General features: G+C 43.1%; 3 protein-coding genes and 1 non-coding gene across 4 annotated transcripts; 2 read left to right on the top strand and 2 right to left on the bottom strand.

Annotated features, from left to right (window-relative positions):
• Window positions 1-94: 94 nt before the first annotated feature.
• On the top strand, window positions 95-5,739 carry LOC106586746 (mitochondrial pyruvate carrier 2). The gene is made up of 5 exons (XM_014174326.1): window positions 95-510; window positions 3,895-3,935; window positions 4,050-4,134; window positions 4,246-4,357; window positions 4,626-5,739. The coding sequence occupies exons 1-5, from the start codon at window positions 417-419 to the stop codon at window positions 4,681-4,683; spliced, it is 390 nt and encodes a 129-aa protein (XP_014029801.1). The 5' UTR covers window positions 95-416; the 3' UTR covers window positions 4,684-5,739.
• A 2,837-nt stretch (window positions 5,740-8,576) lies between these two features.
• LOC106586748 (large ribosomal subunit protein eL24) lies at window positions 8,577-11,665 on the bottom strand. The gene is made up of 6 exons (XM_014174327.3): window positions 11,576-11,665; window positions 11,374-11,449; window positions 10,935-11,045; window positions 10,261-10,397; window positions 9,845-9,908; window positions 8,577-8,728 (listed from the first exon to the last, which is right to left on the bottom strand). Exons 1-6 carry the CDS (start codon window positions 11,578-11,580, stop codon window positions 8,648-8,650), a joined length of 474 nt encoding a protein of 157 aa, XP_014029802.1. The 5' UTR covers window positions 11,581-11,665; the 3' UTR covers window positions 8,577-8,647.
• Window positions 10,658-10,837, bottom strand: LOC123730662 (small nucleolar RNA SNORA23). Its single transcript, XR_006762097.1, has one exon. It is a non-coding gene; the product is annotated as a small nucleolar RNA SNORA23 (small nucleolar RNA).
• Window positions 11,666-11,810: 145 nt separating the features above from the next.
• Window positions 11,811-20,473, top strand: LOC100195969 (centrosomal protein 97). The gene is given in 4 exon segments (NM_001140998.1): window positions 11,811-11,881; window positions 12,888-13,030; window positions 13,227-13,291; window positions 19,679-20,473. Coding segments are annotated over 4 exon segments (309 nt in total). The 5' UTR covers window positions 11,811-11,823; the 3' UTR covers window positions 19,722-20,473.
• Window positions 20,474-21,043: the final 570 nt, after the last annotated feature.

Below are 21,043 nucleotides of genomic sequence, written 5' to 3'. Positions count from 1 at the left end.
GTGCCGCTCGTCTCTGGTACACCAATCATGTTCGGAGGATTGGCCCAAATACACCAATAGGAATTAGGAGCGTCTTGTTGTGGTACTGTGCTAGATAGGTTGCGCTGTGAAGAAAAGTCACCACCTTGTAAAAGCTCTCAAATCAAGGCCACCAGGAATGAGCACTGTTGTAGCATAGCAGGCTAGCTACATGCCAATAGGTTTGCATTAGAAGGTCGAAAGTAGGACAGCGCCTTTGACATTTTTCCGAACCGTTTTATGACTACATTGCTGCAAATATTAGATATCGGGCAATACCAATACTGAAGTGTCAAAGTCGAACTAATTTACCTTCGTAGCTACGTATTTAGCAAGCTAGCTAGCTTGCTAGGTCAGGGGTAGTTAACGTTAGACAGCTACATTAGCCTTTTGCAAACATGGCTGCGATGAGAGTTTCCTATCACAAACTGCTGGATAAGATCGGGCTAATGTTGCCAGCAAAACTGCGACCGCTCTACAATCACCCTGCAGGTAATGTAAATACTATTAGACTGTGACAGCCAGCGTTAGCCATAGATTATCAGCAACTAGCGTGCGTCTAGACCAAATTGAGGACGGTACACATTGATGACCGCTGTTGTTGCTGAAGTGGCCATGGTTTAGTTAGTGAATTTAGTCAAAATCCCTTCCTACATAGTTTGATGTGTGCAACCAATATTTTATTATCTAATCTCGCTGCTCTGTGTTTTTAACCAAAACAAATGTCATGGCGGCGCCTCAAAATCTGTAAAAAGATGGCACAACAGTTTTGCAGAGTAGTTATCCCATTGAGTACTGTGCAGTTAATGGTACACTACCTGGCTACATGGGCGTGTTTGCAAGCATAGACCTCATTGGTTGCAGGTGGTCGCGTGGAGTTTTGTGAGTGAGAGGATTGCCGGATGCAGCAAGCGAATGGAAGCTAAGCATAGCAATTTCATTTAACATTTGCATGGTTCCTTGCAGAATAAGTAGTTGCATGTTTTTAGGAAATCAATGTTGAGAGCGACCTGCTTGTAAACATTTGCAGTCTTTAAACACTCCTACACCAGTAAATTTAGCTACCGCTGTTAACTAACCTTTGTCCTTATAGAATCTTGTCCTTTCTATAACCTGTATATATCTTGTGAGAGGACAGACTCTCGATTCTGCACAGGTGATAGGATGTGTTATTCGTCCCATACATTTGTCCTTAAGGGTTTTTTATTAATGATGCCAACAATCACTATTTGCACTATATAATGCAGTGTACTACAGGGAACTGACAAAATAAAGGACATCTTGGTATTTTAGGGATCCAAAGTAAGCAGGTGTGGTCCCTGAGCTATTTAAGCAAATAAAATATTCCATCCTGCTTAGGGTCATGTATAAAAATGCCCAGTTGCTACCATGGCTAGAAGAACAGATCTCAGCGACTTTGAAAGAGGGGTTTGAAGTGTGTGTGTGTCTCAATCCAATTGAACACTTATGGGAGATTCTGGAGCGGTGCCTGAGACAGCATTTTGCACCACCATCAACAAAACACCAAATTATGGAATTTCTTGTGGAAGAATGGTGTTGCATTCCTCCCAATAGAGTTCCAGACACAATCTATGCCAAGGTGCATTGAAGCGGCTCGGGGTGGCCCCTATTAAGACACTAAGTTTGTGTTTCCTTTATTTTGGCAGTTACATGTATGTGCCTTTGGCAGAAAAAAATGTGATTGGCCAAACCTGTAACACTCGTCAAACCTGTTGCATAGCATCCTATGTAGGCCTACAGGTAATTGCCAAACTAAACTAAACACTTGAGTAAATATGGGATACAAAGTATATTGAAAGCAGGTGCTTCCACACAGGTGTGGTTTCTGAGTTAATTAAGCCATTAACATCCCATCATGCTTAGGGTCATGTATAATAATGCCCTGATGGCCATTATCTTGGCTGTGTTTAGACAGGCAGCCAGCCCAATTTGGATCTTTTTCACTAATTAGTATTTTGACCCATCAAATCTGCTCTGAAAAAGATCTGATGTAATTGGTCAAAAGAGCAATTAGTGGAACAAATTTCAGAAATGGGCTGCCTGTGTAAACTCAGCCAAAGGAGCATAGGGGGTTTAAAGTGTGTGTCGGTCTGCCTGTCATCAGATCTCAACCCAATTGAACACTTATGGGAGATTCTGGAGTGGCGCCTGAGACTGCTTTTTCCACCACAATCGACAAAAAAAACAGATGGCATTTTTTGAATGGTGTCGCATTGCAGGCCTTAATGCTCAAATAATGTGTGTATGTATGTATGTTATCCATTTTGGAATACTGACTGTCCAAACAGCAAGTGACCAAATTGGATTTGTGTGTGTTCAGACAGCAGTCATTTGCTGACATGGCTACACTAGTTGTCATAATAATGACGGGTGTGTGTGCAGTGGTGTAGGCTGATCGGTGGTGGTGCTCGTGCTTCCTATCACTCAGAAGTTATGTAGCAAGCTTAGGTGACGACAATACCTGTCATGGACGTTTCCCAGTTACTTTGAATTGTTAAAACCACAGTGTAAAAACACTTTTATAGCCTCAAATGATAAGATAATCCAACTTTCAAAACAAGTATGTTTTAGCTAGCCACAGCAGTCAACTAGCTAGCTAAGTACAAAATGGCGACAATAGACATGGCAGCTCTGTTTCTAGCTCCTAAGGTAGCTGTTTCTTTCTAGCACATTCACTCATTTGTTTGTGAACAATTAACAAGCTAGTGAGCTACCACGTTCTTGTCAAACTGTCAACAGAACTAGCAAGCAACACGATATGCCAAATAAATCTAGAAACCATCGGATTTGACCGTTCAGACACAAGTCGCATTAACAGGAATCAGATTTATATCTGACTTCAAACCGCCTACGTAGGTGGTTTGAAATGTGTGTTGAAGTATCCGATTCCGTGTGCTTTTTAGCTGTTCAGACTGCAGGAAAAAGGACAGATTAGAATCGGATATGCAAAAAAATAGGACTTGAGTCACTTCAAACTGATAATGTGAATGTGGCATCAGCTGACACAGCCAACCCTTGTTTTTACATCTATTCTTGTTGGTAAAAATATGTGGAGAAAAAATAATTAGCCTAATGCTTGAATTGTAACTTAAATTGGTGTAAGACAATGATTGCTGGCTAGGAGGACTAATGCCCTGATTTTATTCTTGTTGACTTATCACTGCATGAACTCTTCCTTTATAGTCAATAATGTTTATCTTTCAATGCAGACTAAAGTTCAGACTAAAGTTGTCAGCACTCTATCATTGCTATTGGAGAACAGAACACACCTACAAGGGAAGAAAGTTTTGACCACATGAGGGGTGGTGCCCAACTCCCTGCAAGATGATTGGTTAAAACAGAGTTCTCTTCCCTCCTCATTGTGCAGTCGGAGGCAAGTGTTTTCTGATGGAGATGGTCGATTAGATTCAGAGCAGACAATGGTGTTCTTAGCGTATTGCATGTGGAAGCTTTTTGTCCACGCCAGGGTTCTCCCCAAAGAAGGGCACTGTGCCACCGTGTGGACTGGCTGCACCACTATGTAAAAATAAATAAATAATAATAATACTTTTTTTTTTTTTTTTTACTTTTTGTTATCATTTAAGGCCATTTTTTGCTCTAGCTTACAGGTGTTAAAAAAAACAAATCTCTGAGTATCATCTTATTCATGGAGTGTGAGATGTTACTTAGGAGAGGTCATTTAGCCTTTATTTGGTTACCAATGGGATAGATAGCAGAACAATGAAAATAGCATCACTCATATTAAGTGTTTAAGATTTCCCTGCCCTGAACTGAGAATTTGCTGAGAATTGTCGGATATTTTATAATCTGTTCTGTAATCAATTTTCTCATGGATTGTGTCTTCTCTAATTCCAGGTCCAAAGACTATTTTCTTCTGGGCCCCGATGTTCAAATGGGTAAGGGCTGAATTTCCTAAGCTTGAGCTACTGCCTTATCTAAATGTAAACATGTTTGAAGGCATTGTCTAATGAAACAAATTTCAAGTCCCATGCCTCTACTCATCTCTATAGGGTCTGGTCGGGGCTGGTCTGGCAGATATGAGTCGACCAGCTGAGAAACTGAGCGTATCCCAGTCTGCTGTACTGACAGCCACAGGTATAGTGGAGTTCCTATATTATTCCGTGAGTGACAGGTATAGTGTAAATTAATCCTTCAGTCAAATAAACAACTTCACTCATTGACTAATCACTTTTCCCACTTTCTCAGGTCTGACCTGGTCCAGATACTCTTTGGTCATCATTCCAAAGAACTGGAACCTCTTTGCTGTCAATTTATTTGTGGGTAGTGCTGGAATATCCCAGCTCTACAGGATCTTCCAGTAAGTGAACCTCTCTTAGAGTGCAGAAATAGAATGAAGACCTGACCTATAGATTTGGCTTCGCCATAAACAGCCACAATACATTTTTCTGTCCTTTGTAAGTTCTTTAGGAATCAACCTGGAGGCTCATAAGAACTGTTTTTTACTTTCTTTTTTTAGTGTTTAGCTTTTATTTCCTTGACGTATAAGGGCAAATGTATTTGAATAAATGTACATAAACCTCAAGTTTCTTTTCCTCTCTCTTCCCTTATCCCCTTTCACAATACAGGTATGAACAAGGGAAGAAGGCACTAGCAAAGGAGGAGGCTGCCCCAGCAGAGTCTTGAATTATGTCACCAGTCCATCTCCATGGACCGTAAGGGAGCTAATCACCGGCACAAACCCAGTCCCTCTAAGCCCCTCCATCCCTCTTCCATCCTCACTCAATTTTACAGTAGAAAAAAAACAATGTTTCCTTGCTGTAGATCATGTCATTTGCCTGGATTTCTTCAGGGTTATAATGGCATATTAACCCTTACCAAAACACTCAAATGTTTGTCATCTACGCACAAGATGTAGTATTTTTAAGTTTTAATTCATGCAACAAATTGTATGACTATGTTCTCAAATGTATTTAATTTGTTCATGATTAATGTTTAGCATTCAATTTTTGGGAAGTGTTGCTTTTTTTCTGTTATTTCTTTGAGTAATCATTCCTCATGGAGTGGTTTCCAAACAAGGAAGGTCTTGGATCTGTGTTGAATGTGGTTAAAAAGAATGTCTCCCCAAATTTAAAAATGAGATGTCACATTCATCCCATATGCTTATTCAACTATTTTCATCAATCATTTTGGTAACTATTTCTATATCAGTAGGATTATTAAACCGTACATGCATACCATGTGACTGTTCCTTCCACGTGTTGTAAATGCTTTAACCAATAAATCAGGTAAAAAAAAAACATTTCATATAGCTTTTAACTGTAGACTTTCAAATGCCAAAAGTAATAGGAAATCACCACCTTTTGCCCCTGAACATTATGAGGAACCTTTTGGTAATGCGTCCTGTGTGGCATTCTTGGGGGCTAAATCTAGTGTGGTACTTGGACCCAAGAAGGACAACCTGTATTGGCCCTGTAGTCAAGGTCCTCGTCTCATATTGGTTGGTTCTCAGTAGTTGGGAGACGCATAATCTGTTACTGTAACTAGATGAGAATTTAAGTCAATTTGTTCATTGATCTCTAAAATAATATAGCAATAACTGGCAAATTACATTGGTCCATAATTTACTGAAACATGAACAGGCACTTATGTATGTCGAGGTTATATCTAAAGTGTCTGTATGTAATGGATATGCCCTTATTTGTTCTAACTGTTGAATTAAAAATCTTGGCATATTCTGAAGCAGTTTCATTCCTGAGCAGAAAGTGTATGATAGATAAAGATTGTTTGGACAGGGAGAGTATGCAGAATCTCTTGAGTTGAAAATGTGTTTGGACCTGACTTGTGAATTGAGGCATATGTGACTTGGCACAAGTGTCCCACAAGGGTGGGAACCAACTGAAACATTCATGCCTCTACAAAATGTGCATATTTTTTTTTTTTTACTTGTTCTTCCAACTAGACCATTATACTGTGAAAAACAATTTTACATGCTAAAGATTGGATCAAAAATAAGAAAAATACCAAGTTGACAATTGATTGGTCCACCTTTGTATACGCAACACCTTTTCAACATGTCACTAAGGCTGTGTTTACACAGGCAGCCCAATTCTGATTTCTTTTTTTTCTCCACTAATTGGTCTTCTGACCAATCAGATCTTTTTCAGTGCTGATCTGATTTGTAAAAACTTCAGAATTGGGCTGCTTGTAAATGCAGCCTGTGCTTTACGGTAACCTAGACAACTAAAATGCCAGTAGAAGCAGTGTTATTAAGGGAAAAACTCCACAGAAGGAAGAAACCTCGAGGAACCAGAGACCCATACTCCCGTGGCTGTACTAGGTGGAAGTTGAGTCTTAACACCAACTAAATCAGACAGTTGACACTAGACCCACTCCAATTTGCATAGCGCCCCAACAGATCCATAGACGACGCAATCTCAATTGCACTCCACACTGCCCTCACCCACCTAGATAGGAGGAATACCTATGTGAAAATGCTGTTCATTGACTACAGCTCGGCATTCAACACCATTGTCCCCTCCAAGCTCATCACCATACTTAGGACCCTGGGACTGAACACCTCCCTCTACAACTGGATCCTGGACTTCCTGATGGGCCGACCCCAGGTGGTGAGGGTAGGCAACATCTCCGCCACGCTGACCCTGAACACGGTGCTACATGAAAATGGGGGGGGGGGGGGGGGAAGACCGCCCACATCGACGGAGCTTCAAGTTCCTTGGTGTCCAAATCACTAAGAACTTAAAATGGTCCACATACACGTGAAGGGGTCGAGCTCGGTGCCATCCAAGACCTGTATATCAGGCGGTGTGAAAGAAAGGCCCGGAAAATCATTAGATCATATGTTCTCTGCTTCCGCACGGCAAGCACTACCGGTGCATCAAGTCTGACACCAACAGGCTCCTGAACAGCTTCTATCCCCATACCATTAGACTGCTAAAAAGCTAACAAAATGGCTACATGGACTGAGTTGACCTTTGTATTGTATTCTTATATTTGCAGTCTCTACGTACACTAATACTCCAACACACATACATTTATACTGACTCTACACACAACCACTCACATACATACATGCTGCTGCCTAGTCACCTTCCCCTATACATACAGTATTCACAGCCCTTGACTTTTCCCACACTGTGTTACAGCCTGAATTTAAAATGGATTAAATTGAGTGTCACTGGCCTACACACAATACCCCATAATGTCAAAGTGGAATTGTTTTGTTTTTTTACAGATGTTTACAAATTAATAAAAATGAAAAGCTGAAATGTCTTGAGTCAATAAGTATTCAATCCATTAAATGGCAAGCCTAAAGTTCAGGAGTAAAAAAAAAAAATCACTTAAGTCTCATGTTGCGTGGACTCTGTGTAGAATAATAGTGTTTAACATGATTTTTGAATGACTACCTCATCTCTGTACCCCACACAAAATTAACTGTAAGGTCTTCAGTTGAGCAGTGCATTTCAAACAGATTTAACAACAAAGACCAGGGAGGTTTTCCAATGTCTCGTGAAGAAGTGCACCCATTGGTAGATAGGTATTTTTTTCTTTTTTACCTGACATTGAATATCCATTTGAGCATGAAGTTAATTACACTTTGGATGATGTATCAATACACCCAGTCACTACAAAGATACAGGCGTCTCGTCTCCTTCCTAACTCAGTTGATGGAGAAAGAAACCGCTCACGGATTTCACCATGAGGCCAATGGCAAATTTGAAACCGTTACAGAGTTGAAGAGAAACCTGATAGCGGCTCAACATTGTAGTTACTCCACAATACTAACCTAATTGACAGAGTGAAAAGGAAACCTGAACAGAGAATAAAAAATATTCCAAAACATGCATCCTGTTATGGGTATGCTTATAAATTGTTAAGGACTGGGGAGTTGAGATGAAAAGGAAAACTGAATGGAGCTAAGCACAGGCAAAATCCTTGGGAGAAGAATTCACCTTTCAGTATGACAACCTAAAACACAAGGCCAAATCTACACAGGTGTTGCTTACCAAGAACACAGTGAATGTTCACGAGCAGCCGAGTTAGTTCTGACTTATATCTACGACAAGACTTGTAAATGGCTGTCTAGCAACGATCAACTACCAATTTCACTGCGCTTGAAGAGCTTAGAGACTTTTATATAAACATGTTTTCACTTTGTCATTATGGGGCAGTGTGTAGATGGGTGACACCTTTACATTAATTTTGAATTCAGGATGTAACAAAATGTGGAGTCAGTCAAGCAGTATAAATACTTCCTGAAGGCACCATCTACCTCGTCGATCCAGTATCCCTGCACATTATAAATCGTACTCGAACCGACCCTGTATTTAGTATGCTTACTTTGTGTTCTTGTTTGTATAGCGTGTGTTTTTATTCTACCTTATTTTTAGTATTACATTGTTGGGCTTAGAGCTTGCAAGAAAGGCTTTTCACTGTACATATTCACGTGATATTGAAACATAAAACACTAGTAAGGAAAGACAGTTCAGGGTGTATGACCTTACCAGGTCAGACAACTGTCAATTACACAAATATAGAAAACAAAAGTACCGACAAACTTGAGATCACACAGCCCAAACATCTTTATTTACCAATAAAGTTTATTTCACAACCAACAAAGCAAAAAGGTTTAGCGTTTTCCTCCAACACGAGGTGCATTGACCTTCATTTGCTTTGCCACCTTGGGTTTGGGTGCAGCTTTGGCAGGGGCCTACAGAGGGAGACAAAGTACTCATAGATTAGACAAAGTACTAACCACCTTTGGAATCCAATTCAGTACCTGACCACAGTGCTAGGGTTATGCAGTTCATCACAGCTCTTGATAAACCACTTGGTACCATTAGAATTCCAAGCATAAATTAAAGCCATAGGTGCCATTTAAGGCAGATGTTCAGCAATATGAGGTGTCCAAGAACAGCAATGTGATGCAAATATATTTGATTTAACACGGCAAGTCACTTAAGACCAAATTCTTATTTTACAATAATGGCCTACCACGGCCAACCCCTCCCCTAACCTAACCTGGACGACGCTGGACCAATTGTGCACCGCCCTTTGGGACTCCCGATCACAGCAAGTTGTGATACAGCCCGGGATCGAACCAGGGTCCGTAGTGATGCCTCTAGCACAGATGCAGTGCCTTAACCCGCTGCACCACTCGGGAGCAGAGAGCGATGTAAGAGGATGCAATTGAGTAACTAAAAAGCCATTTCCCCCTTCCCTCTTCTGCAACATGACAACTGCTGAGGAGAACGTGCAGCATCTTGCTATACGCTTAGTTGCGGAAGTCGACCCAATACTGCCAATTTTTACTTTGTAAGCCTGAGTGTACCTTTAAAGGGGCAATGAGCAGTTGAAACACTTACAGCCTGTTCGTTTCAGTAAAAAGCTGAGGGATGGGCTGAAAAAAATCCAACAACTCAAATTCATAGACAGACCTATGGATGCCAGGACTGACCATCCATGATAACACAATTAGAGTTTTAACCATGTTGAGGCTGTATAGTGTTTTATATACTTTGTTTACCAAAATTGGAGTAAAATTACATATTTTAGGTTCTGATTAGGTACGGCAGTTAAACTACACTCATGACAAGTGATATTCAAGAAATAAGTAACAACATCCATTTATAAGTACAAAAATGTATTTCGCAACTGCCGATTGTCCCTTTAAAAATGTAGAAATCCGAATTTCACAGATAAATGAAAAAAGAGAATCCTTGCTGTGTTTTATAAATGCAGGTCATAAAGGTTTCTTACTTTCTGACAGGCTTCTGAACAATCAGATTCACACCATCATATAAACATGACTATATATCCATCTTACCTTAGCACCAGCGGCAGAGGGCTTCTTGGTTGTCTGCTTTGCCTTCTTGGCCTCCTTGGCAGCTCTGGAGACCAGAATGATATAAATTAGACCCATTCCACACAAGCAAAACAAGACACGAGTCCAGACTGCAGAAATAACAAGTGATGGGTGAATGAAACCTGACTGACAATTCACCGTTCCATCTTACATTTAAAACAGTATCACAGTAAGGTGACAGTGTCACAGTGTGAACAGCAGCTACATGTGCTTCACATGTTAAACTTGACAGAAACTTACTTTTTGAACACCACACAATAAGTGCCCCAGTAGACAGTTCACTTATTTGGCACCAACATGCCAGCCATTGCCATTTTACATCTAAAGAAACGTTTCTGGTGAAGCGTGGTTCTGGTGGGGTTGAGTCGGGTCCTCACCTGATGGCCTGCTCACGCTGGGCCTTGCGGACCTCAGGCTTCTGGTTCCTCTTGGCCATGATCTCAGCCAGGGAGGCGCCGGTGATGGCCCTCTGGAACTTCACGGCACGACGTGTGCGCTTCTTTGTCACCTCTTCCTGTTAGCACAGGAAATAGACAACATGCAGTCAGGAACATCATGGCCACATTCAGGATCAGTTATGGGCAGTTTGGTAGTGTTGGTGCGTATCAATAGGCACAACACAGAAGAAATACAGACATTTAAATGTCACTCGTGTAGCTGAACTAGACCTATATGAAAAGTCATTGACAGTACCGCTTCTTGCTAAATGAACAGTAACAATCACACAGATGTATTCACATTACTGCAAACCCCTAACATCTTTCTCACATAAACGTTTGTAGGAGAGTATGGAGGCTGACCAGTGGTAAGGAGTCAAAGACTTCACAGAGCCAGTACTATGATCTCCAGTGGCTCTATGGCCACAGGTGTGTTGAGTGAGCACTGCCGACAAGCTGTAAGACACAGCCTGGCGACGGTACATAACGCAGATGACAACCACGCACACGTCACACCCCAGCCAAAAACAAAAAGGAACACCATGTCAGAACTAAGGTTGTATAATCTGCGTTTGGGGGGGGAAATGATAGACAATAACTAGCTAGGTACTTACAGATTGGCCCTTCTTGTGTTTGCGCCTATACAGCACAGTCCAGTTGATCTGTCTGGGGTTCCTCTTAGCCAGGAAGGCAGACTCACACTTAGCATTCAGGAACTGGAAAACCTGGGAAAGACACATAGGGGGTGTTAAACTACACATTAGTGAGATGTAGTATATTCGGCAACGTTGATATGTAACTTACATGTCTAGCTAGTTGTAATGTTATACCTGACGTGGATAAAGAAATTGGATTCTAACGTTACCTAGCTAGCTGAAGCTCTAGCATAGTCAGTGTCCACGGGACAGACCAAGAACAGAGTACAAACACTACATGAACACTTCTACTGTTACAATTAACACAATGTCGACCACAGCTTATTGCGGCTAACCGTGAGAAACCAAACATTACTAAAAGGCATTAGAGGAAGGAAGAGTAGCCATTTCGCCGTACCTTTCCGTCTATCCTGGCGTATCGGACGCCATGGCCGGGGTATATTTTATACCCGCTGAAACTGCACAGCTCGACCCTGCAGCAGATTAAGATAAATCATGAATAGATGATCAACGTGTACTTGTGTAAAATAGGTCATTTTTATTGGTAAAAGTGTTCATTTAAACATTTGATGGCAATAGATATTATTCCGTAAACTCACTTCATGATGGCTGAGGAGGACACAAAACCGGAAAGAAAGATGGCGGAAACGGAAACGAAGTTATAGGTGAGATTTCATAATTATTTATTTAAAGAATCTAGGGATTTCTATTTACACATCATGTATTTTTTTCATTACATCCAGTCAGGATCAGTATTTTGATTTTCAAATATGAATTTTGTTTATAAAAAAGTATTTGACCAATCAGCAACTAGATCGGTTGCTTGGTGTTGACACAAGCGGGAAGTATGGCGATGATAGAAAGGCAAGCCAAAGGACCCGATCAACAAATTGAACAAAATGAAGGTATTTTTCTTTTTTTATAGATATGTTTGTACCATCATGCTTTTTTTTCGTTTCATATTGGGATTGCTATCAAGTGTAAAGCTATTGAGATCTCTTTCCCACCTGATTATCAACAGCGCCCTGCACTGCAGTAAAGCGAATTGTTGTTTTTTAAGCCAAGCATAGTGGTCCTTTAATGACAAACGGACATTTTTGAACTACATATTCCAATCAATTCTAAGCGTTTTTTCTGTTGTTTTCGCCGGAGGTCTCTAACAAGACAGTTGTGCTTTGGCAAGCAGGCTGGCGTAGCGAGTTTGGTGCAGCCTCGTATATTCTGCGCGAAATGGGAGTATCAGATTTTACTTTTGACACAACTGGTGAGTGCATGACAGCTCCCTTTGTGTGACGTTTGACTTTGTAGGGCAACGATTTAGTGAACATACGTATGTTTCAATGATTGGTTCTGTCCTACATTAGCTAGCTCGAACTACTGACTGTAGCTAGCTGCCCATCCTTTCATTATCTAATAGTCCAAAGTCATGCGTTCAGGACTGGAGTGTTTTCAGTAGAGCTATGCTGCATTGCATATTTGAAATTGTTTTCACTGTCTGACCAATAATCCCAATAACATGCTGGATTTTCACACCCAGAATTTATTTATGTTCTTTAAGTACTGCTATATTAGCAAATCAATCAACAGACTGAAGGTGAATGAATCAACATCCCTCAGACTAATAGTCTGCCCAGTATGAATAAAATGTATGATAGTGATCAACTGCAGTTCTCCAAGATGGCTTCCATGTTTCAGTTGGATCCTTTTCCGTATCTTGCTTGAGGCTGTGTCTACAGTATGTACATAGTAGATTTATAAGCTTGCCTCCCTAGTTGCTGTTGTCCTCCGCTGTATGGCTCATACTGTTTCTATGTATCGTTCGTGTTCATGGTGATACTACCAACATGTGCATAATAGATTATACATCCATCCACGCCCATGTTTTTATGTTTGTCTCTGTTTCCCCTTTAGGTCCAGTGGTGGACCTGTCAGCGCAGGGTCTGCAGAAACTGGAGCCCAGTTTCACCTGCTCTGATGAAACACACACACTCATTCTGGACCGGAACCACATCATGAAACTGGACCATCTGGAGAGGAGCCGAGGCCTCCAACAGGTAGACCTTTCTATCCAAGCACATTTGATGGAATCTGGTCAACTTAATTGTTGAACATTGTTGAATTCCTCAGATTATTTGTAAATGGGCATTTACTAGTTGTTGCAAACTTGCAATGCACCAAATTGAATTGGATTAGTTCCCTCTATATTGTCTTGCAGTCTTATTCTGCATCTCTCTGTTCTGTGCTGGGCAGCTATCAGTTGCTGGTAACCGCCTGGTGCGGATGATGGGTGTGTGTCGTCTAACCGAGCTGAGAGTTCTGAACCTGCCCAATAACAGTATTGGCTATATTGAAGGGCTGAGAGACCTGCCACACCTGGAGTGGCTCAACCTGTCAGGCAACAACATCAAGGTGAGGGGAAGAAAGTGGACAATGTACTCCCTCCATAATGTGTTCATTTTGTCTCCTGATCATGCAGTTTGGATATCCACTTTTCACTCAGGTCATTGAGCAGCTCAACAGCTGTGTGGCTCTCCAACACTTGGACGTGTCTGACAACAACATCTCCAACATTGGTGATCTTACCAAGCTGTTAGCCTTAAAGGTGAGAACAGGTCTTGCCTCATGACTTTTCAGAGTTATGGGGATGCAGATAGAATTCTGGAGCATTAAGCAGGACAGTTTTTCTGTGGTGTTGATTGACAGGCTGCTATTTCTCTTGCAGACCCTTCTCCTTCATGGTAACAGCATTACTACGCTACGGACTGTCCCCACTCATTTGCCTGCCCATCTGTCCATCCTCTCCTTGGCAGAGAATGAGATCAGAGACCTCAATGAGGTAAAGACCCTGCTTTTTTGTCCCTTTGCACTCTCTACTTTCTCTCTTTGCACTCTCACCTGCTCTGCTTTTAACAATAATCTCTTTCCTACTTCTCTCTCACTTGCTTGTCTCTATTTCTTTCTCTCTCTCTCTCTGCCTCCCACAGGTCTCCTACCTGGCACCCCTCCATGACCTGGAACAGCTCTCCATTATGAGTAACCCCTGCATCATGGCAACCCCCTCGTTGCCTGGATACGACTACCGGCCGTACATCATGAGCTGGTGCCTGAACCTGAAGATCCTGGACGGATACTCGGTGTCACAGAAAGAAGGGTGAGACCAGGTCCAGAACTCCAGTGAAGTTAAAAATGCTAACTATGCAGGGAAAGGAGGGTAGCATTGATTGACATTAACCTCTCCAGCGTCTCATCCCGTCAGCGGGATCAAAATCCAGCGAAAAATCATATCGCCAATTAGCATAGATACACCTCTCCTGAATCGACCCACGTCGTCCGATTTCAAAAAGGTTTTACAGGAAAAGCAAATCATTAGATTATGTTAGATGAGTCCATCGTAAAAAGCAGCTTCATAGCCATTTTCCGACCAACCACTTGCATCACATATAATCAAAAAACAGCTAAATGCAGCACTAACCTTTTACAAACTTCATCAGATGACACACCTAGGACATCATGTTATACAATGCATGCATTCTTTTGTTCAATAAAGGTCATATTTATATATAAAAACAGCATTTTACATCGGCGTCTGACGTTGACTAAATAATTTCCCCTCAAATGCGTCCCGGTAAACAATGCTACAATTCCCTAAATTACTATCCGATAACGATTTTTTACATTTATATTGTCAATCTAACATTTATAGATGAATATCTCTTGAGAACACCTGTCATACCAGATTTTAAATTAACTTTACTGGGTAATCACACTTTGCGATGCGATACTCAGAAAATGAGCTAATATACAGAGCTCGGCGCCATCTTGGAACAATCGCATGCCACATCTCATCTTGTATAATATTGTCAATAATCGCCTACCTTTAGTTGTCTTCATCAGAAAGCATCCCAGGTCCACAACAGATGTATTTTCGGTCGAAAAAGTCCATACTTCACGTTCCATTAGCCTGCTGTTGGTAGCGCGTCCTAGGGCTCTCTCCAAGCGCAGGGCTGAAGTTCCGGATAAAATGAGATTCTCCCGCCTGTAGGTTCGTTCAAACATGTCAAACGTTGTAAAACATTAATCTTCAAGGCCTGTAACACCAAGAGAGCCAATAAGATTCGAGGGGGATGATTTCATTGCCTTTAAAACCGTTTCCAAAGGTGGGGGTAGACATGGCCGCCGGCGTCATAATGGTGATGGCCCATCCCCTGTGACCAATTTCCAATGAGTCTCATTCACTGAGTTTCGACTGTATAAGGCTCAAACCACTGTGAAAAGACTGGCGACATCTAGTGGAAGCAATAGGAAGTGCTCACTGAACCATGGTTAACGGTGTGATTTATAGGGAAAGATGAGAAGTCGAGTCCACAATTCTGAATTCCACTTCCTGTTTCAATCGGTCTCGGGGTTTTGACTGCCATTTGAGTTCTGTTATACTCACAGACACCATTCAAACAGTTTTAGAAACTTTAGAATGTTTTCTATCCATATATAATAAGTATATGCATGACCTAGCTTCTGAGTTTGATTAGTAGGCCGTTGAAAATGGGAACGATTTTTTTTCAAAATGCGCTGCGGCGCCCCCTATCCTAAGGTATCCTCAAGAGGGGTTTGCCCTATTGCCCGGTGCAAGTAATCTGAGCAGTCGAGCATGTTGAGCCAGCTTTGAGGTTGCCGCATTGGGCGGGTGATTTTATTTTACTGGTAACAAACAAAATGCAAGTAGTCTGGCCTTTTTGGTTCCTCCCTTGTGTGTAGGTGAAAATAGCTTGTTACATTTTCAGGCAAGTGATCATAATCTTCAGGCAACCAAAATCTACTCCTGACTTGCCCAAAGGGCGAGTGCCTTTCAGACCATAATGTCAATCCCTGGGTAGAGAAATGGGCTGGTGACTGCAAGGTTGCTGTGTCGTACTATGCAGTTATAACATCAGTGTTGAGTAATGATCACTATCATTGCTGGTCAATAATGTCTCTATTGTTTGCGATCTCAGGTTGAAGGCGGAGTGGCTGTACAGCCAGGGCAAAGGTCGCTCGTACCGGCCAGGTCAGCACGTGCAACTGGTCCAGTACCTTGCCACCGTGTGCCCTTTGACCTCCACGTCAACCCTGGAGACAGCCGAGGATGCCAAGCTGGAGAAGATCCTCAGCAAGCAGAGGTAGGACAATACATCCACAGCTGGCAGAGGTAGGACAATACATCCACAGCTGGCAGAGGTAGGACGATACATCCACAGCTGGCAGAGGTAGGACGATACATCCACAGCTGGCAGAGGTAGGACGATACATCCACAGCTGGCAGAGGTAGGACGATACATCCACAGCTGGCAGAGGTAGGACGATACATCCACAGCTGGCAGAGGTAGGACGATACATCCACAACTGGCAGAGGTAGGACGATACATCCACAACTGGGCTGTGAGGCCAACAGCTGTTCGATGAGGTCAACTATCACACTGGCAGTGGATATGTTCTCCTCCCTGTGATCACTTGGAAAAAGCTCTAGCTATAAATCCAACCCATTGTTACAAACCAGCTGACCCTAAACTGGATCAATGTGCCTCTGTGTCTTTTCTGCTTAGTTTTGGTCATTTAACTTAAAAAAAAAAAAGAATTAAGTACCGCAATGTTTCTTTTAAGGGATCCTCTCTCCTTTGAATCCCATTACTTTAACCAGGGGTCCTGTGTATATCAACAGGTTCCACCAGAGGCAGCTCCAGCAGCAGACCCAAGGGGGTTCCCCCAGCCCTCCCGGCCCCACCCAGCTAGATGTGGACACTCACAGCCCCTGTCATGTGCCCCCACTAGGGGAAGCCAGAGAGTCAGACAGAGCCACAATGCCTGTGACTGCCCCACCAGCCAGACAGACAGGTAGCAGATGATGAACTCTACCTGTTTTGTGTTTTTTTGTTTCTGTAAATTCTGTAACTCTCAGTGTGTGTCTAGTGTGTAAATCTCCAATTTTCCTCTCTCTTCTGTGTGTGTGTCCAGAGCCAGCGATCCTGCAGATAAACACCTGGCTGGGGTGCGAAGCCTCCCAGGCGGGCGCACCTCCTCTCCGTGGCCCCAGGGGTATGGAGGACCGCCTCTACCTGGAGGACGTTCAGAGCCAGACGGACGAAGATAAACTCACCGGCAGTCTGCTCTCCTCTGAGTCCACCTTTCTACCTGTCACCTCTGACCCCGCCCACTCTGACAGCGAGGACGAAACTGAGACATTTGAGCCTGACTCACTGGCGCCTGAACACCCCATCCGTCCCAAAAAGACCTCTCCTGAAAAGACCCAACACGCACCCTTGGAAAGGGAGATGGAGATGGAGGAGAATAGAGTGAAGGAGAAGGAGGTAAAGGGAGAAAGGGTGTCGGCTGACAGCCACCTCACCTGTGCCTTAACCTCAACCGCCAGTACACCTGTGACGGCAGGTGACCAATCACAGACCAATGACAGCGCTCCGCTCCAGGGAGCATACTCAAACTGCGTTGCTGCAGAGGTGAGGGTGGGATCGAAGCAGGAAGAGGAAGCGGTGGTGAGATGTGATAGGCTGGGCCACTGTGAGACGGACAGGGCAGCCGTCAGGATCCAGGCATGGTGGAGGGGAATGTGGGCTCGGCGTAGCCACCCTCTGGCCAAAGAGGTCCGGTGTGAGATCCGCCTGCGCAGGATGCAGGAGCACATAATCTTCCTGTCTGGAGAGTTGGAGAGGTACGGAAGAGACCCCAATCAATCCAAGGGCTGCTTTCTGATTCTCTGCCCTTCTCCAGAAGTGTGCACTTGTTCACTCCCCCTCATGCATTTTAAAGCATTGGATTGGTGCATACATGGCTGGAGGGAGTTTCCACAATATTCCTCACACCAGTCCTATCTTTTTAAATACATGAAGGGGAGTGTACACTTCTCAAAGAAGGGTAGAGAATTGGAATGTCGACACGGACCACCACGTCAGGCTAGAGAAGTAGGTTTCTAGCAGTGGAGGCTGCTGAGGAGATGACGGCTCATAATAATGGTTGGAACGGCGCAAATGGAATGACATCAAACGCATGGAAACCATCTATTTGATACTATTACACTAATTCCTCTCCAGCCATTACCACAAGCCCGTCCTCCCCAACCTCCTGTCATTTCTAGAGAAACTGGCAAGACAATCTCCATACAAAACCATTGTCACTAGAAAGAGCAGACATTTAGCCTTTTGTAAGCAGTGCACAAAGAGCCTTGTCTTTAGCCACGCTTCAGAATATATACTGAACAAAAATATAAAGGCAACATGTAAAGTGTTGGTTTCATGAGCTGAAATAAAAGATCCCAGACATTTTTCATACGCACAAAAAGCTTATTTCTCTCAAATGTTGTGCACAAGTTTGTTTACTTCCCTGTTAGTGAGCACTTCTCCTTTGCCAAGATAATCCATCCACCTGACAGGTGTGGCATGTCAAGAAGCTGATTAAACTACATTATCATTACACAGGTCCCCCTTATGCTGGGGACAATAAAAGGCCACTCTTAAAATGTGCAGTTTTGTCACACAACACAATGCCACAGATGTCTCAAGTTCTGAGGGAGCGTGCAATTGCATCAGAATATAGCTTTAGCTATTAGAACATTGGATGCCTTGGGGGGGATATGTTGTCCCTGCAACAGGTAACTTCAGTCTTTCAACACTTCTAATGGCACAGCCAGATAGTTATGAAGGATGAAGGTATCTAGCCTTTTATGTTGAATATCATGTATATCAGGCAAATTAATATGTCAAGTACTTCCAACTAATACTTTGTTGTTTGTGTACAGGGTGCGCCAGCACCACGAAGAGGAGCGGTTACAGAGACTGGTACAGGAGGAGGCTGTGAACTTCCTATGGGGTCAGGTCAGTAATACACTACTCTCTCGTGGACTGACTACGTAAACATAAATGGTACCGTAAAGGTGTCACGATACAACGGGATGCGTGAGATCACGAGCAGCATTAGTTATGGTGCTTTGGACCAATCAACTTGCAAAGAGAGAGGGTGGAGCTCTTCATCTCATCTCTTAACACTTATGGCTTGAACCAGAACTAAATCAAGCATCTGACCAATTACACAAGACTTTAGTTCTGGGTTAACTGAGATTAGTGATAAACAAGGTCATGGATCAATCAGATTCACGCTCACACACCCTTTCTCACTCCTTCTCCCCATCTCTCTGCAGCTTCAGTCCATGCAGCAGTGGCAGCGTACTGTGGAGGGGCAGCTGGCCAGTGTGGCTCAGGCTGGGTCATCTCCTGCTCCAGCCCTGACCTCCGGGCTCTGTGGCCCTCTAGCTCTTCAGCTCCCCCTGCCTGTGGACTTCAGCACTGCAGACCCGGCCTGCACAGACCTCTCCTTCCCGGACTCGGGCTTCCAGTTCACAGGTGAACAGCAGGCGGGGCAGGAAGACACCTTCCTGAGCTGTGGGACGGGCAACTCTATGGAGACTGTGCGGGCGCTGGCCTTGGGGGGGTCCCTGGCTCCTGGTGGTGGGGGGGACAGTCAGGACTGCAGTCTGCTGGAGCAGTACCTGTCCTCTGTGCAACAGAGAGAGGCGGAGGAGGGGGGTGCCAGCGACAGAACAGGCACACCACAGCCCCCCTCACCCCTCTCACCGGCCGACATGGAACAGCCTGACTCCAACACTCAGAACACCACCCAGAGTGAAGACACAGAGCAGCAACACACACTGGGAGGTCCAATCTGAAGTGCCTATCCCTCTCCTGGTCTTCTGGGATTAGCTAAGAGACTGCCCATAAACTCAGTCCACCTGTGCTGATGAATGTTATTGATGGCTCTAACAGCGCCTCTAAGAACTTACTGACTCACATCCATATAACGAGTGGTATATGGACTCAAGGATGTGGATATGTTTGTATAGCCCAGATGATTTTTCTCCCTTTAATTCTCTTGGACAATGCTACGTTGTTCATTGTCATGATCTGTCAGTCAGTTTGGCTAATGCTTGCTTCACTGACGTTGGGGGAACGCGGGAATGGCAGTTCCAACTCCCGGCACCCCCACGCGGCCGACACGCAATCTTATATTGCTGTGATTTAATGGTCATCCGTGGTGTGTCCAGATGTTAAGGGATTGCACGGCGGAAGACAAGATTCTCCAGGAGTATCAGACTACAATTCACATATATAAGTGCCGCTACTCGGTCGTCCCAAATCTCTTCAATGTCAATCTACCTTTAAGTAGAAACAGATTGGCTACAGTTCAGGCTAGACAGCTTGGCTCCAAATGTAATTCCAATTTCTCCTGTATTCAAATGCCTCAATCTATCCTTGTATTCCTGCAGGTGAGTGAGAGGACCAGGTCTGGACTAGATGATTTGGCGTGAATGTAAATATCACAGCTTGCTGAGAAGGTAGTTTAGTTGCTGAGAATGGTTTGTACTAGACACTGAAATGTATCTCCAGGTTAAATGCAAATTGTAAAAAAGATTTGAAAAAATCTGGTGCTCTATGTTTACACAATAAAATGTTTTCTTTAACATTGGTTTGTTAAATTGAGTATGGCTTTTCCCTAAACTCACTGAAACTACAGTTCCTTCAGAAAGTATTCAACTCACTTGACTTATTCCACATTTTGTTACAGCCTGAATTCAAAATGGATTAAATATATATTTTTCTCACCCATCTACACACAATACTGCATAATGACAAAGTGAAAACATGTTTTTAGATTATTTTTTTTTAGCAAATGTTTTGAAAATGAAATACAGAAATTTCTCATAAGTTTTCAAACCCCTGAGTCAACACATGTTACAATCACCTTTGGCAGCGATTTTCGCTGTGAGTCTTTCTGGATAAGTCTGTAAGAGTTTCCCACACCTGGATTGTACAGTATTTGCCCATTATTCTTTTTAAACGTCTTCAAGCTCTGTCAAATTGGTTGTTGATCATTGCTAGACAGCCATTTTTAAGTCTTGCCATAGATTTTCAAACCGATTTAAGTCAAAACTTTTACTAGGCCACTCAGGAACATTCAATGTTGTCTTGGTTAGCAATATTTGGCCTTGTGTTTTAGGTTATTGTCCTGCTGAAAGGTGAATTAATCTC

This window comes from Salmo salar, chromosome 25 (genome assembly GCF_965601325.2).
Source record: "Salmo salar chromosome 25, fSalSal1, whole genome shotgun sequence".
NCBI lineage: Eukaryota > Metazoa > Chordata > Actinopteri > Salmoniformes > Salmonidae > Salmo > Salmo salar.
Note: the sequence above shows the minus strand (reverse complement) of the source record. Positions and strands in the feature narration are given on the sequence as shown.

Coding starts and splice junctions, on each gene's coding strand:
- LOC106586746 (XM_014174326.1), top strand. CDS start 417: ATGGCTGCGATGAGAGTTTCCTATCACAAACTGCTGGATAAGATCGGG. Junction 3,936..4,049: donor GGGCCCCGATGTTCAAATGG/GTAAGGGCTGAA, acceptor TCATCTCTATAG/GGTCTGGTCGGGGCTGGTCT. Junction 4,358..4,625: donor CAGCTCTACAGGATCTTCCA/GTAAGTGAACCT, acceptor TTCACAATACAG/GTATGAACAAGGGAAGAAGG.
- LOC106586748 (XM_014174327.3), bottom strand. Junction 10,398..10,934: donor AACACAAGAAGGGCCAATCT/GTAAGTACCTAG, acceptor CTGTGCTAACAG/GAAGAGGTGACAAAGAAGCG. Junction 9,909..10,260: donor CAGCGTGAGCAGGCCATCAG/GTGAGGACCCGA, acceptor TCTGGTCTCCAG/AGCTGCCAAGGAGGCCAAGA.